Below are 17624 nucleotides of genomic sequence, written 5' to 3' on the forward strand. Positions count from 1 at the left end.
TCAGTTTGGTTCAGTTCAGTTCAGTTTGGTCCAGTTTGGTTCAGTTCAGTTTGGTTCAGTTCAGTTTGGTTCAGTTCGGTTCAGTTCAGTTTGGTTCAGTTCAGTTTAGTTCAGTTTGGTTCAGTTCAGTTCAGTTTGGTTCAGTTTGGTTCAGTTCAGTTTGGTTCAGTTCAGTTTAGTTCAGTTTGGTTCAGTTCAGTTCAGTTTGGTTCAGTTTGGTTCAGTTCAGTTTGGTTCAGTTCAGTTTGGTTCAGTTCAGTTTGGTTCAGTTCAGTTTGGTTCAGTTCAGTGCAGTTTGGTTCAGTTCAGTTTGGTTCAGTTCAGTTTGGTTCAGTTCAGTTTAGTTCAGTTTGGTTCAGTTTAGTTCAGTTCAGTTCAATTTGGTTCAGTTCAGTTTGGTTCAATTTGGTTCAGTTTGGTTCAGTTCAGTTTAGTTTGGTTCAGTTTGGTTCAGTTCAGTTCAGTTTGGTTTAGTTCAGTTTGGTTCAGTTCAGTTCAGTTTGGTTCATTTTGGTTCAGTTTGGGCACTTTTCCACTAGTACCTACTCAGCTCTACTCATCTCAGCTCGGCTCGACACAACTTGGCCTGGTGTCTTTCCCATAACAATTCTTGGGGTTGGATGAAGCTGCTGTGACGTATTTGATTGTGTGATCTAAACGAAGAAGACAACAACACTAAAGATGTAGAACCTGGAGGAGATGATAGATGTGCTGCTGGATCTGTGGCTTGTGTTCCATATCAAGTTAAAAATGAGAGTGAGAGAAGTTTCAAGCAGCAACGCTTTTTAATTTTTTTTAGTTTGTGTCAGCGCTGCTGAAAAATCAGCTGGAGCCGTGAGCAGCTATGAAGAGACAGAGCTCCTGGTAGATCTGGTCGTTCCTTATAGCCGTCTACATCCCTTTTTAATTCTCTCCTCAGCACCAGGTTTATGAACATCTGCACCTCAGAGTTGGATCATGAAACAGACTTTTAAGCTGCCATTGGTTGAATAAAATGAACAAGAAACCACCGTCGCTGATTTCCGCCTCCTGACTCAGACGTCTGACTCCAACCCCCCGACCAATCGGTGGCCTGTAGTGTGATGATGTCAGATACAGCCGACTCAGCCGCTTAGAACCTCGGCAGAATAGATACAGACAAGTATCTACACGTTAGACCCCTAGTGGAGAAGCACAAAACCGAGTGGAGGTGAGCCGAGCCGGGCTGAGTAGGTGCTGGTGGAAAAGTACTATTTGGTTTGGTTCAGTTCAGTTTGGTTTTATCCAGTTCAGTTCATTTCGGTTGAGTTCAGTTTGGTGCAGTTCGTTTCAGTCCAGACCATTATTGTTTCTCTAGGGAAATTTGGTTCACCGGTGTGTTAATGACAACATAAGAAACATGACAAACACTACGACAGTGAAATAAACCTAAGATACAACCTAACAAAGAAACAAACCAAAGAATAAATATTTTTAAGAATTGTTCATGGGATAATAGGACAAGCTACTGATGACAACTTATTACAATTGATTAACGGAGCTAGAAAGTTCAGCGTTGGTCGTTGACCTCACTTCCTCAAACGACTCTCGCCAGCGAATGAAGGCCAGCTCAAGAGTCCCCCATCGTTACAGGCCAACCATGAGCCCTCTGCCAGGGCCAGAGGTCCTGCTCACCTACAAGTACCATATTTTCTGGACTATAAGCCGCACCTGCATATAAGCCGCATCCGCTCTATTTAAAAAAAAAAAGAAAAGATATGCAAGCCGCAGATATTTCTGTTGTTAGATTAGATATTTATTACATGTACAGAAGGATTTTGAACTGTAAATGATGTACATGTTTGTACCTAAATAGATCCTTTCCTAACAGTGTCTTTTAACACGGCAGCAACTTTGCTGATTAAAACGGGACAGAACCAAGAGAAAATAACTGGTATTTATTTATCTATTTATCTGTTTGAAATCTGCTTCTACCTACTTCTATCTGCTAAAGAAGAAGTAGTGTATTCTTCTTTGCATTTATTTTGTCTTAGTTTTGATTCTAATTCCGGTTAGAGCGCCCCGAGCGGTGGAAGAAAAATCCACAGAACAGCCGGTTCTTTGTATAAGCTGCATGGTTGAAAACCTATGAAAAAAGTAGCGGCTTATAGTCCAGAAAATATGGTAATTCAGTGACATATCTGGACGATTGTGAATCTATACTTGTAAAATGAAAAAGTCATGTGATGGTGATTTAACTCCAATGACCCCCTTCCTCTGCAGGAAATGCTTCCTTAGCAATTGGTTCAGAGGTGCAACAAATGCAGAGGAATCTGAAAGGGGCAGTTCTTTATGATAAAGGTTTAAGGTGTTGTAATACCCTGCAAATCTAAACTGCTTACTGAACGAAATTTGTTCAAGCTGAAATGGCTCTAACGAAGCAACAAGGTTATCTCAAAGTTTTTGAAGTCCACGTATACACTTCCAAGAACTGTTTTTTTTTTCTTTCACTTTAATCACTTTAGTTTTTCATCTACTGCTCACCACCTGTCGTTTCTTAAATGTAATATATATGTTCTTCCGTGCAGGCGGAGCCTCTCATCCTTGACCTACGTGACCTTTTCACACTCATCTATGACATTAAGCAGCGGGAGGAGATGGAGAAAAAGGCCCAGAAGGACAAGCATTGTGAGCAGGCGGTCTACCAGGTACGAGTCCTGGACACTTCCTGGTTCCCTTTTTTGGACTATTAGCAATAACACGGTTGCGCACGGCCATGTAAACACCAATAACCCCTTTGAATAACCAGAATTTGCTCATATTCTGGTTTTTAAAAACCCGAAAATGACCCCTGGGTTACTCCTTTTCTAACCCGAATAGTCGGTCATGTAAACGCCAAACGGGATTTCCCCATCAAAAGGAACAGGAATTTGTTTTCTGCTCATGTTCTTTTCGCAAGGAATCCTGGTCTTTCTTCTCTTCAGGAAGTTCTTATAAACACGGAGAAACGCAAGACCAGGAGGAGACTAATCACTTCATAAATGTAATGAAGGATATGAACATTTCTGCATTTGTAGACGGTAGAAAGTACCGGGATAGAAGATTTACAAGAAGGTGAGCGAAAAGTTGCGCAAAGCAGCATTTGTAGGAACGCCAGACCAGATCAAGCTCTGCTGGAAGACGCTGAAAAAGGAGAACTACAGGGTCGAGAAACAAAACGACTTCTACTGGGCTGTTCATTATCCAACGTGCTGCTGTTATTGTTGTTTTGGATTTGGATACAGGAAGAAGAAGCAAAAATGACGCAAATTGCGTCATGACGTCTCCGTGCGTCGCTGGTTTGATCCAGATATCCCAAATGATTAATCACCATGTAAACAGGGATAACCCTGTTTGCTCACGCATGGAAACACATTATTCTGAATGTTTCAGTAACCGGAATATTGACCTTAACCCGGACTTTGACTGCATGTAAACGTAGTCATAGTTTCCAGCTGCATTTGGAGGTGCAACCACACGTCGTAGCTCAGTCACACCTCAGATACATCTCCCTCTAAAATGCGTCACAGCTTTGCTTTTGTCTTCGCGAGCTGATCATTCAAGTACGGAGGAAATTCTGCAGTTAAATATGCGTGCAAGGAAATACCGTATGTGCTGGTGGGGCTGGGCGATATGGACCAAAAGTCATATCTTTCTTTCTTTCATATTTTCTAGCTGAATGGCGATACTCGATATATATCGATATTTTTTCTGTGCCATAATTGGGGTTTCCCCCAAAGCATTATAGCATAGCATCTCTGTTAGCTTCATTTTTTTCTGAGGCAAACCCTTAAAAAAACAGTCAGTTTTAATACAAAGCCTCGTGCCAAATGTCACACAGGTACATTTATTAACAGAGGTCTGCACAATATCAAAATGTATAAAACAAATGAAATAAAAATAAACTGCCTGCATATATAGAATAAAAATGCTTCTTTAATAAAATAAAACAAATATCCCTTTCCTGCAACAATTAAATTAAAATACACTGTGCAATTAATACAATGTAGACAGTAACAGGCAGACTTTTCCACTGAGGTTGACAGTTGTGCAAATGACAAAACATTTGTGCAAATCTCAAATAAAACATTCAAGTCAATTTGTCACAAAATAAGCTATATCAAAATCATTAAAAAAAAAAAAAATATATATATATATATATATTTTTTTTTTTTTTTTAATAATCGATATAAACGATATTGTCTCGTACCATATCATCAAAACATCAAAATATATCGATATATATTAAAATCTCGATATATCGCCCAGCCCTATGTGCTGGTGTGATTTATTTGGGGGTGGCAGAGATAAATCTAGTTTTTCATGTAGCTTTTTTCATTTTTTTTTCTCCATTTAATTCCAAATGTGACTGAAAACAACATGTGCCCTCTGCTCCGCCAACACAGACCATCCTGGAGGACGAAGTGGACGACCCCGTTTACCAGGTAGGTCTTTGGGCTCCCAGGGCAGGAATGAATCACTGTTGACTTGTTGATGCTCTTTTTGTTTTAGCTTCAGCGGTTTCAGTCTTGGACTCAAAAAAAAACAGAGCAAAGTCTAAAGGTTGTTGTGTGTGTGTCCCGCAGCCACTGATCTGCTTGAATTGATGACTCATATTTTTGCACCATCTCAGTAATAAACAGTAGAACATCCCAGTGGACACTTTTGTTCAACCATCCAACCCCCATTTCGGCCAGTGCGGTGTTGTAAAACCATATTTTTCGAGTGGATCTGTGTCAGTGTTCTGATTTCCTCCAAAGACATGCCCCCCACCCCCCCTCACCCCCCCCGACTGGATGTTACTTCCCATCTTTTTTGCCCTGCATTTAATTGGCTGAACATTACTCGTTTTCCTCTCTCTGTGTGTGTGTGTTTGCTCACACTGAATACAGACAACACTAACCCTTCCTGTGAGTGTTATGTGCAGTGCTGCGGCCAGTCGCCTCCCAGATCACCTGTTTTCTGCTCCCTGAAGTGTGTTTTTGCATAAAGTCACTTCATCCGCAGCTTTGATTTCTGTTGATGTTGAGAAAAAGTTCAGACTGTGGCCACAAACTTAAAGGAATACTTTGACATTTTGAGAAATATGTCTGTTGTTGACAAGTTAGATGAGAAGATCAATGATTCGTGCTATCGAGAGCAGGGGCGCCTCCAAAAATGTTTCATAGGGGGGGCCAGTTGGGGCCACTTCAATTCTTGGGGTGGACACCAAATCTAAAAGCCATCATTACAGGACTTTATTATACTGTTGTAGTATACAGGCTCAGAAATACCTTTTTTTCTTTATATATATATATATATATATATATATATGCCTTAGGTTTTTACCAACATGGTATTAACCATTATATGTATATGTATATGCAGACAAATTAGAAAGTAAAAAAAAAAATTAGCATTTTTAATATATCATATATATTTTAATATGTCATATATTAATTTTATTAATATATATATATATATATTTAAATATATATATATATATATATATATATATTTTTTTTTTTTTTTATATACATATATATTTTATTATTAGGATCAGAAATACTTTTTTTTAACTTTCTAACTTGTCTGCATATATATTAATGGTTAATACCATGTTGGTAAAAACCTAAGGCATATATATATATTGTTTTTATTCTTTTTTGTATATATATATTTTGTATATACATATATTTTTTTTCTTGTAATGTTTTTTTAAAAATATAAATATATATACATATTTTGTATAATTATTATTTATATTAATTATTATTTTATAATAATTATTATTATTATTAGGCTCAGAAATACTTCAAGAAACGCCTACTGATATGCATTTTGTGCGAATGATGAAACGCATAACTGACGATAGAATCTACCGGCAAGTGTTTTTTTTGTTTTTTTTTATTGAGGCCAGTGGGGTGGCCAGCAAATTTGTAGGGGGGGCCGTGGCCACCCCTGGCCCCCCCCTGGTGGCGCCACTGATCGAGAGACACGAGGTGAGTTTAGCTTCATCGAGCTTAATGCATCAGCTCCGATTCTTTCAAATCAGCCCAGTAATTTGCTAAACGTGCCATCCTTGGCCAGTAACATCGTTCACTCCTTCATTTGAAATATATTTGGGAAGACGTCTCCTCCAGTGGAGAGCACGAGGCAGATAATACACGGCTGACTGCTGTGATCTCCTGGTTGTTTCTGCCTTCATGCCGGCCCTCTGAAATATACACATTTGCTCTGTGAATATGACAACGTTAGCCGTAAATCTTCTCATCCAGATCCGAGGACAGCTCTCAAAATGTCAAACGCCTTCATTCTTTCATCTTAGACTAAAAAAAAAAAGCCATCTTTTTATATCAACTTGAAGGGAAATGGCATGACATGTTTGATGACTTAACTCAGGAATCTCAAGCAAACTCTGACCTTTAGATGGATGATCACATTGCTGAGGTTGAAAAGCAAACCTCCAGCTAAAGCCTCCACGTTGCCTTGAACGATTGCCTGACCTGTTATACTTGTGCTCTTTCCTCTTCCCACCTCGCTCTTTTTTTTTCCTTTCTTTTCATGTTCCCCTTCCTCTTTCCCATGGCCTATTTTTCACACCCTCCTTTCTCCTGATCTCATTTCATTTTCCATCCGACGCCATCCTCACTCCCTCGTGCTTTTATTCATTCCTGTCATGTCTCCCCCACCTCTATCCCACTGTTTTATATGCCATCCTCTCTTTCTCTCTCTCCCTCTCTGCGTCCCTCCATTTCATGATTTTTTTGCACCTCTTCGCCTTGGCCACTACTTCTGTTCTTTAGTATATAGTGTTTGAGGCTGGACACGAACCGCTCCGTGGCCCCCAGTCAGAGGAGAGCGTTTATCAGGTACAAAGACAAGCATCGTCCCCCCACCCCCCCTCTCCCCCCTCCCTCTACCTACCCTTTGATAGATTATAACAATAATACTAACACTACTTTGGGAAAGTTAAAATGTGCACTTTGTTTTGGGAGAAACGGTTCAGCCGGGTGTCAGGCAAAGCAAGGCAAGTTTATTTGTATAGCACAATTCAACACAAGGTCATTCAAAGTGCTTTATATCAACATTAAAAGCGGCAAGACACAATTAAACAGTAAATAACAAATAAAATGAAATAAAATGATAAGAAAAGAGATAAAATAATAAAAAGCATAAGTTGTTAAAAAGTAAGGGCAGTAGATCCAGCAGGTACATCTCATTCTTACAATGGCAAGAATTATGTTCCTATACGGTCAAAACGTACAAAGACCGGGTCAAATACAGTATTATAAAGTAATCTGTAACAATTCGTAAATCAAACCAATTTGACAATTCTACTTAACAATGCCTGTTTCCAGGTCTTATCCATAACTTTGTGCGGTTTTCAAAAAGTATTTAATTTAAGAGTACGCTTAAATAACAAATAAAATGAAATAAAATGAAAAGGAAAGAGGTAAAATAACAAAAAGCACAAGTTGTTAAAAAATAAGGGCAGTAGAGTCAGAGTCAGAAGACGTAACTCAGAATAATCAGAAATCAAAGAGAGAAGATGAAGCGGGAGGTCGATGGGTTGACGCTAAGGGGACGTATGACAAATAAAAATGCTGAAAGAAGCCGAAAACTTTGAGCTGACAGGGCCATAGAGCCATTTTGGGGACACCTAAGTCTGAAAAGATGTCATTCAGTGAGTCGTTCAAATTATTAAGGTGCTGTGACATCACTGACCCCTGGTCCGGGAAGAAGTATTTACATTACTGCCGTTAATACCACTAACTCAGGGGGTCGGCAACCCGCGGCTCTAGAGCCGCCCTCTCCTGGAGCTTTTTCAAAAATGTTTGACATTTTTTTCTTTTTTCTTTTTTTCTTCTTTTTTTTCTTCTTTTTTTCCTTTTTTCTCTTTTTTTTCCTTTTTCGTTTCCTTTTTAATCTCGACATTTGACTTTTTTCTCGACATTTCGACTTTTTTCTCAACATTTCGACTTTTATCTCGAAATTTTGCCTTTTTTCTCGACATATTGACTTTTTTCTCGAAAATTTTGACTATTTCCTCGACATTTCAACTTTGAATTTTTTCTCGAATTTTGACTTTTTTCTCGACATTTTGACTTTTTTCTCGAAATTTTGACTATTTCCTCGACATTTCAACTTTTTTCTCAACATTTTGACTTTTTTCTCGAAATTTTGACTTTTTTCTCGACATTTCAACCTTTTTCTCAACATTTTGACTTTTTTCTCGAAATTTTGACTTTTTTCTCTCGACATTTCGACTTTTTTCTCCACATTTCGCCATTTGCCTTCATTCTAAGGCTTATACAAGACTTTTCATTTTTTGCGGCTCCAGACATATTTGTTTTTTGTGTTTTTTGGTCCAACATTTCAACATTTTGGGTTGCCGACCCCTGCACTAACTGAAGTCAGTCGTAGCGGTAACTCTGATCAAACTTTGTAAATGGTAATGCAGAATACAAATAGGTTTAAACAGTTAGAACTTGCATTATTAGTGGATGTGGTATAGTTTCTAACCGAGCAGTGCCGTGGTCACTTGCTCACCCGCAGCCTCTTCCTCATCCAACATTATGACCTTTTGATTTTGGACCATTTGAAGGACCGGCTAGAACTGGAGGGACCGGGCATACGCTTTAATCCCACCTCCCACCCCTCTCGCTCTCTTTTCCTCCTTCTCTTTACATCTCGCCTGACTGTGAAGATGAAGGATGCGGCGAGAGCGAGGGAGCCAGATTAATCACTCGCAGTTGCCATTTGATCTCCGAGTGAAACAAGATCAATAGACTTGGTGAAAATGTAACTGGAAGTCGACTAGTTGGGGGGGGGGGGGAGTAGGAAGGACAAACAGCTTATTAAGAGTAACAGAACAAAAAAGAACAACAGAAAGAAAGAGAAAAAAGAGCAGAGCTGATGCGTTTTCGCGTCATCACATGAAACGGCTCAGACGGCTGTCAGAAAGCATTAAAACCTTCTTTAGCCTGCATGCTCCCTCCTCAAGCATTGTTTGCAGCTAGTATTGATTTCATTTGCATACGGCCCCTTTGATTAAAGATAAAATCAGAGAATAAAAAATAGATCAAAGAAATGGATAGAAATTGATTTAGTGAGCTTTTTCTGTTTTAACAGACATGTTACAATTTTTCTAAGTTGCTGTTTCAGTTCTTTTTTTTTTGTTCATTTGGGGGGTTTTGTTTGTTTTAAACAGTCAGCTATAGTTAAAAGAAACAAGAATGTGTTGAACTGTGACTTACGTTTGACCCGACGTCCAATCTAACAGGTCCCAACCAGTCAGCAGAAGGAAGGGATCTATGATGTTCCAAAACGCCATTTCATGACTGTAGGTGTTTTCATTCCTATTATTTGTTTTTTGTTGGTTTTTTCCTCCTTTTTTTTTACCCTGCTACTTGCAAACCTCTCTTTAAAATCCTCCAGAAGAAAAAATGCCCTAAACCACCTCTTTGACGGCCTCTATTTACAATATTGTGACACTAAAGCTGCACTGCAAAAACTCAACATCTTAACAAGAATATTTGTCTTATTTCTAATTAAAATGTCTCATTTTTAGTCAAAAAAATCTTATTACACTTAAAACAAGACTCCTCACTGGAAAAAAACAACAATTTTCACCTGGTTAAAGACTTTTTTGCTTGTAATGAGAAGATAAATCTTGTCCCACTGGCAGATTTTTCTACTTATTTCAAGTGAAAATTTACTTGAAACAGGTGAAAATTGTCAAATAACAAGTTATTTTTCTGGGGATGACTTTTGTTTTAAGTGTAATGAGATTTTTTGAATAAAAATTCGAGATTTTTATTAGAAATAAGACAAATATTCCTGGTAAGATTTTGGGTTTTTGCAGTGTGCACTCGTGTGTGTCAGCGCAAGAGCTCAGTCCATGGTCTGCATTCACGTTCTGTGACGACGATGATGATGAAGATGATTAACCAAAGTTACATGCTGAACCCGAAGATTTAAGACTAGCTGATTGGTTGACTTATTTTCACTAAAACGCGCGTCACAAGCACATAGTGGAATCCAAACGTCTGTCCCCCGGTCCCCTGGACTGGAACAGTGGACAGACTCCAGACCGTAGACAAAACCATTCTGTTTGGTCTTCCTCAGGATGGAGAGGAGAGGTTTGTATGTGGGGAGGCCTTCAGCCTTCGGGTTGGCTTGCATGTAGTACAGTAGAAGCTACATCCAGTCAAGGCCCATAGACACCTGAAAATACAAATAGCTGCATGTTTCGCTATGACATTGTTCATAGCGAAACATGTGCTATTTGATACGGAAGAGTATTAAAGCCAGGCAGGAGAAAAATGAAAATAATATTTTAGAGGAGGAAGATTTTTTTTTTAATTATGCACTTCGAGAAAAAAGTCGAAATGTCGAGAGAAAAGTCGAAATGTTGAGGAAAAAAGTCAAAACGTTGAGAAAAAAGTCGAAATGTCGAGATTAATGTTGAAGTACAATTTTGAGAAAAAAGTCGAAATTTCGTGAATAAAGTTGAATGTTGAGAAAAAAGGCGAAATTTCGACTTTATTCTCGGAATTGTATTTCAACATTAATTTCGACATTTCAACTTTTTTTTCGACATTTTGACTTTTTTCTTGAAATTGTATTTCCACATTATTCTCGACATTTTGACTTTTTTCTCGACATTTCGACTTTTTTCTTTCGAAATTGTATTTTGACATTATTCTCGACATTTTGTATTTTTCCTCGACATTTCGACTTTTTTCTCGAAATTGTGTTTCCACATTATTCTCGACATTTCGACTTTTTTTTCAAAATTGTATTTCAACATTAATCTCGACGTTTCAACTTTTTTCTCAAAGTGCACAATAAAAAAAAATCTTCCCCTCTCAAATATTTTTTTCCTCCTGCATGGCACTAATACTCTTCCGTAACAATGGATCTGATCAGAAAGCAGTACAAAAAAAAAGAAAGCAGTATAAAAGAGCATCTTTGATTTCCCCCCTTTACTGATCCAACTGGCATTCATGTTTTGGAATCAAAGGAAAAATCCACACACACACACACACACACACATATATATATATATATATATATATATATATATATATATATATATATATATATATATATATATATATATATATATATATATATATATATATATATATATATATATATATATATATATATATATATATATATATATATATATACATATTGTGAAACATTCCCCCAGAGAGAATATCTTCAAGTTTCTGCAAACAGCTGGAGTGAAATGCCTCTCCAGTGTGCTGTCTGTGCTTGTAGCCGCGGATATCAGAGAGATAAAGCGTCTCGGCCCCGTTGCTATCTCACCTAAACAGCCCATGCCAGTTTAAGTAGCAGCGCTTCGATATCTCTGAGTGTTACTGCTTGTCTGTTCATTCAGTTGGAGCTTTTTTGGAGAGTGTCGAGCTCCCCTGATGTGTGTCAGGGCCGGCAGGGAGACACCTCTCTGTGGAAAGTGCTGATATTGTTTCCTTTTTTTCTTTTCCTTCAAATTGTGACTCATTCTGTGCCCCCTAAATGGTTTCAAAGTGCCCAGCAAACGGGACAGTCGTTATGTCCTGGCTTATTCAACGAGGACATAAGAACCATGTCAGCAACACTGATTGCTGAAATTCCCTTTTATTTCTTTTTAATTGTATTGTGCGTGTACGTGTGTGTGTGTGTGTGTATTTGTGTGTGTGTGCTTATTTGTTGCATGCAAATTGGGTGTGTTTTGTACGACCTTTTGTGCTCGTATGGTGACTCATCGTCTGCTTGTGCATGGCCCCCAACATTTCATGCAACTTTTCCATCCCATAGTCTTCTCCACAGCCATGTCCCCTCTCCTGTCGGTAGTGAGTAGAAGACAGGGGGGGTAGAGCAAAAACACATCGCCTTTGTTTCTAGGGTGAGGTGGCCTCATGGTCCTGGTTGGGTGGCTAAAAATCTGTAACCCCTCTTTTAATCCTTTATTTCTACGTCTGACAACATTAATACAATGATCTGATCACAGCAACTCTTTACCAGGCCATAACAGCATGTCACTTTTCTTCATGGGAAAACGATGTTGGCAATACTGAGTAGGTTGCAATGCTCCTAGAGAAGCAGCTGTCCCCGACATCTATCCAGAAATGCTCATGAAATGTTTTTATTTATTATTTTTTATTATTGATCTTTTTAGAAAAAACAACATACACTATAATGATAATATGGATTATTATACATTATACATTATACATTGTCCCTTTTTTTCTTTTTGCTAACACACAAAACCTAACCAGGCCCTCAAAGGGAGGCCTAACTAAGGAACAGAGTCTCTATACAGTTAAATAATAAATAAACAGATGAGTAACAAATGATCAATGGAGAAAAGTAATGGATGAACAAAAGTGGCAGACAGAAAACAAAAACAGTGGTAAATGCAAATGCAAAAACTCAAAATCTTAACAAGAATATTTTGAATATTTTGGGAACAGATCATTTGTGCTGATTACAAATAATATAATATATTACAAATAATAGCAGTGACCAAAACAGCTGCAGAAATACTGCAGGAATGACATAGCAGCAATTAAATGCAGCCTTCTGTAAGCTTTAAATATCCACTGGGCTTACATCAAATACATCAAAACACAACAATAAAAACAGTTTTGTGAACTTATCAATATGACTCTGTCCTTCACAGGATAAGTAACATGGATCACTGCAAAAACTCAAAATCTTAACAAGAATATTTGTCTTATTTCTAGTTAAAATGTCTCATTTTAGTAAAAAAAATCTCATTACGCTTAAAACAAGACTCATCACTGGAAAAAAACAACAATTTTCACCTGTTTCAAGTAGATTTTCACTTGAAATAAGTAGAAAAATCTGCCAGTGGAACAAGATTTTTTTGCTTGTAATAAGAAGATAAATCTTGTCCCATTGGCAGATTTTTCTACTTATTTCAAGTGAAAATTTACTTGAAACAGGTGAAAATTGTCAAATAAGTTATTTTTCTGGTGATGACTCTAAATGTTGAAATAGCAGTAAAACCACATTCATTGATGAAATGACATAAGGGATGGAAAGGAGGGATGGAAGTTTTACAGGGGGGATGATTTAGACCGTTTTTATTTCAGGGGGGGATGCCATCCCCCCTCATCCCCCCTCAACTCCAGTATGGATAACGGCACAAGAAAGAAAGAAAATAAGACAACTTCTGCGTTGAAAGAAGTCATGCAGCCTGACTGATCTGGCGAGACTTCACCTGAACGAGCCGGGAGACTTCTGGACCAATGTCCTGTGGACAGATGAGACCCAGAGAGAGGCCGCTCGTGCCCAGTACCGTGTTCGCTCAACCAAACCCACTATTTCAGCAGAAGCCACTGCCACACATGGCGGTGGAGAGGTAATGATGTGGAGCCATTTGCAGCTCCAGGACACGGGCACCTTGCAGTCATGCCGTCGCCATGAACTGTCTGCATAATTCAAAGCTGCTTAACTAATCAGTCGACTCCACCGTCGTCTCCTCGCCTGCGAACCCCCCCACCTCCCCGTATAGCGGTGCTCTGAAGGAAAACCTGCAGCCGAACGGTTGTTCGGCAGCTAAAGCTCGGCTGAAAGTGGGTCATGCAACAGCACCGTAATCCAGAACATAACAGCAAATCTGCATTAAAATAGGAAAAATGAAGAGAATCAGGGTTTTGGAACGGTGTAGTCAAATTGAAATGAAATGCTGTTGTTGGATCTTGATATTGCTGTACATAAGCAGAAGCAAGGAGAAGAAAGTCTTAGGAAATGTTGGGGGTTGGTCCAACACAGATGTAGGAGAGCAGGAGGCAGGAATTAAAAAAAAATGTTTGATTTATTTAACTTAACCAAAAACAAAGCGCTGCTGAACAGGAAACAAAAACCAGAGCTTAAAACAATAATAAAAAAAAACCAGAAAAACCTGACTTGGAAAACACGGAGGAACAAACAGTACGGACCAGCAAGGAGCAGGGGAAAGACAAGACCAGATATACACAAGGGTTAACGAGACACAGGTGTGTCATTACCCGATGTGAGTCGCTACCCGATTTGAGTCACACATGCGCAGTCGCGTCCAACATCGTCGGCCATCTTGGAAAGCAACATACGGCAACACCCCTTGGACAAACTACAGTTACGTCGCCAGACTTGATAGACAAGATCTAAACACACACTTGTTTTGATATACACTGCTCTCAATAAGTTAGGGATATTATTATTTACATGATTGCTTTTCCTATTTGGTCTGAATTTTAATGAAATAAGTAAAAGTTCCCTTTGATATTACTAATGATGAATGAGAAAAAACACCATTTTCATTAGTTTAATATTACCCCAAAAATGTGCTCATTTTAATCAATAATCGGGTAATGACAACACTCTCTACTTCTCCACTGACTGACTGATTTCCTGCTGAAATGCACAGCGAAAAGTGGCGAATGCGCGGTAGCGACTCACATCGGGTAATGACAGTTTGTCCAAGTGGTGTTGCCGTATGTTGCTTTCCAAGATGGCCGATGATGTTGGACGCGACTGCGCATGTGTGACTCAAATCGGATAGCGACTCACATCGGGTAATGACAAGGTGCAGACAATCAGGGCACATGGGAAACAGGAAGGTCAAACAAGAACTCAAACACAAAGACACGGGCTTCAAAATAAAACAGGAAGTACCATAACAGAAAGGGTCCAAATCCTCCCCAAAACCATGCACAAGTCTGACAGATTCCTCCGGAAAACAACCTTTTCAACTTATCGCTGCCTACAACTGATCTCCAAGTAGTTAAGTCATGGTGATTTATTTCCTTTTTAGCTGCAGTTTTGTTACAAATGATGGCACACTCAAAAAAGTGACATGCTGTTGTTCCTCTGAGGTCGTTCTGTGCACTGAGTCCCACTCCGATCAAATAAGTTTTATCATGCTTTTACACAAAGAGACCATATGTCGAAGAGAGAGGCTGATCACTTCTGCACATGATTGCATGCACCTGCTCGGAGAGGAAAAGCGGCTCGATAAGATCGGCCAGGATCTCACAGGGAGGCTCTGGTGATTGGCACACATAAGAATATCAAATCAGTCTGTCTTATAGCACCCGCCGGCCTTTTACCCAGTTAATTATGGCAAGCCTTCGTGCAAAAAAGATTCATTATCTGATAACGAAGTGAGGGAACAATTGTTTCTCACCGTTCGCAGCACAATGTGCTTCTTTGACTAGACGTCCCTCCTCTCACCTGCCCACCCATGCGACCACCTGCCCCTACGCGGTGATGAATTGAGGGTTTCTTGACTGTGAAGTTTCATGTAGAGATGTATCACCGGACTCTCTCTCTTTCTCTCTCTCCCTCTCCCTCTCTCTCCCTTATCCTGTGGTTCAATTTAAAGAACATAAACCACTTTGATCTTTTTGGCGACATGTCCACTCCTCCCTCGGTAAGTATTTTTCACACAAACCGACCCCTCCTTCACGTTTGTAGAACGGTTTTTCCAGGACATTCACAGAGATCTCACACGAAAAGAGCAGCTCCTCTACAAACAAGGCCAAATATTTCATCAATCTAGTCAAAATGCTCTTATTTTAAGCAAATTTAAGCATCTTTGCCAATGGGGGCGGACAAATTTTCTTGACTAGAATCCTTAAAACTAGTAAAATAGTCTAAATGAGGCTTCTTATCTTTCTTAGAAAAGGCTCTTTGCAGTGCCATTACTCACTTATCTTACAGATACTGCAGATCAAGCATTATGTGCTGTGACTTTCAGCTGACTTTGGGAATGGTGGCACTGGTGTGTGTGTGTGTGTGTGTGTGTGTGTGTGTGTGTGTGTGTGTGTGTGTGTGTGTTTCCTCCCAGATGCCCCCATCACCTGCCAACACTCTGGATCCGAACAGGAGCAGCCGCCAGCAGCAGCAGCACAACCCCGCTGAGCTGTACGCCCCCTTCAGCCCCACCTCCGTGCCGTCAGGTACTTATCCAGCCCCGAACCCCGCCGTGTCGTCTCCACAACACAAACCGGCTCCAACACTAAACTCAACAGATCAGCACATCCGTAAGACAAGCATACTCGGTTTTAGTAGCTCCAGTGCAACAAAGTTTAGCCGGTGTACGAGGTTTGATAGAGGGACGGTAGCGCAGCTCTTCTGGAGTCCAGTCCATGCGTGGGCAGAATACTCAGTTCTAGGCCTGTGTTGAAAAAAAGAATTTTCCGATTCTAAATCAATTCTCATATTAATTCCTAAAAATCGATTTGTATGTCTGAAGATCGATTTTATTTTCATCATTACATTACAACTTTGGGTATTTTTTTGTTTATGCCCAAAAAAATATGTTTAAAGGTATGAAAACATTAAAGTTTTCAGTTATAATTGCATAAATTGTTTATATTTCTTTGCTTTATACTCTCTTGGGGTTACATTTGCATAAAATGCTAAAAACCAAATTCTCAAAAATCAAAAACCGAAAAAAGACCGAAATGGAGAAAAAAAAAAATGGAATGTGGGAAAAAATCTATTTCATCCGTCTCTGTTTCCTCCCTGGATCTGTTTGATAATTCTGATCCACATGATGTTTCTGAAAGCAGTTCTATCAGCATTCTGGGAGCTGATTGGTCCTTACAGCATCATTAGCTGCAATACTTGCTGTTGAATCTCAATATAATACTAGTATTAATATGTTGCATAACTACATAGTCATATAATTCATGCAACAGCTCAAAAGACGTAATAAAACTAACCCAAATCAATATCGGAATCTAATCAAATCAGATCGAATCAAAGCATGATAATCGATTCTGAATCTTAAGAATCGGAATCGAACTGATTCTTGACATTTGAATCGATCCCCAGTTGTACTCAGTTCTGTTCTGCATCGAAAAAAAAAAAATAAAACAATTAGTTAAAAATACAGTTTTGATTACATTGTAACCAGCTGGTACGTTTTGATGCCAGAACTGGGCTTGGCGTGAATGATTCGACCTCCGTGTGTTGCAGAAAATGCTGCAGAAAAGACTTTTCTGAATATATCGTGATTTCAACCACACTCCGTCATTAGTGTCAGTTAACAGTGAAAAGTTTTCATGTGACGAGAACACAAAGAGGTTCTTTGACCAAGAGCGTTTTGCAAATCTTGCAAATTTCTCAGTGAAGCAAAAAGCACTGAAAATGTCCCTTTTTGCCAACAGCAGTCATCTACATGCTGTTGTACAAACCTGAAAGTTCCTTTTTGGAAGATGTGGTGACAGAGGAGGCTGGAAAACTGTCACTATCTGAATGAAATTGTTTGATGTGTGACCCTGTGGCAGGAACATGTGTCCCATTCCTTGCCTCAGGTGTCCCAATTGGCATTTTTATTCAATGAAATATAGTCCATGGTCCAGACCAGATATCAGCACCACTCAAGGTGACAAAACTTACTTATAATTTTTGAAAAGATCCATGTCTATAGAGGATATTCTGGTAAGATAACCTTCCTGAATGGCAGCTGTATCATAGTTATCAGCTCATGAAGTTACCCAGCCCCTTTAGGTTAATTGATGATTCTAAATTGTGTATATTATACATTTCCTGAATCTTTATGGTCCTGTGAGTATTCACGTTTTTGTATTGTATTTTTTTTTTTGTATTTTGTG

The 17624-nt window shown here is 39.0% G+C and overlaps 1 protein-coding gene across 1 annotated transcript in view; it reads left to right on the plus strand.

Annotated features, from left to right (window-relative positions):
• The window catches only part of LOC133452259 (complement component C8 beta chain-like), a 119700-nt gene that overhangs the window by 67573 nt on the left and 34503 nt on the right, over window positions 1–17624 (plus strand). The window contains exons 6-11 of the mRNA XM_061731479.1: window positions 2547–2666; window positions 4404–4442; window positions 6783–6848; window positions 9263–9322; window positions 15386–15433; window positions 15851–15962. Of these exons, the coding sequence (XP_061587463.1) occupies window positions 2547–2666; window positions 4404–4442; window positions 6783–6848; window positions 9263–9322; window positions 15386–15433; window positions 15851–15962 (445 nt within the window). The remainder of the gene's footprint in view (window positions 1–2546; window positions 2667–4403; window positions 4443–6782; window positions 6849–9262; window positions 9323–15385; window positions 15434–15850; window positions 15963–17624) is intronic.

This window comes from Cololabis saira, chromosome 10, assembly GCF_033807715.1.
Source record: "Cololabis saira isolate AMF1-May2022 chromosome 10, fColSai1.1, whole genome shotgun sequence".
Lineage (NCBI taxonomy): Eukaryota > Metazoa > Chordata > Actinopteri > Beloniformes > Belonidae > Cololabis > Cololabis saira.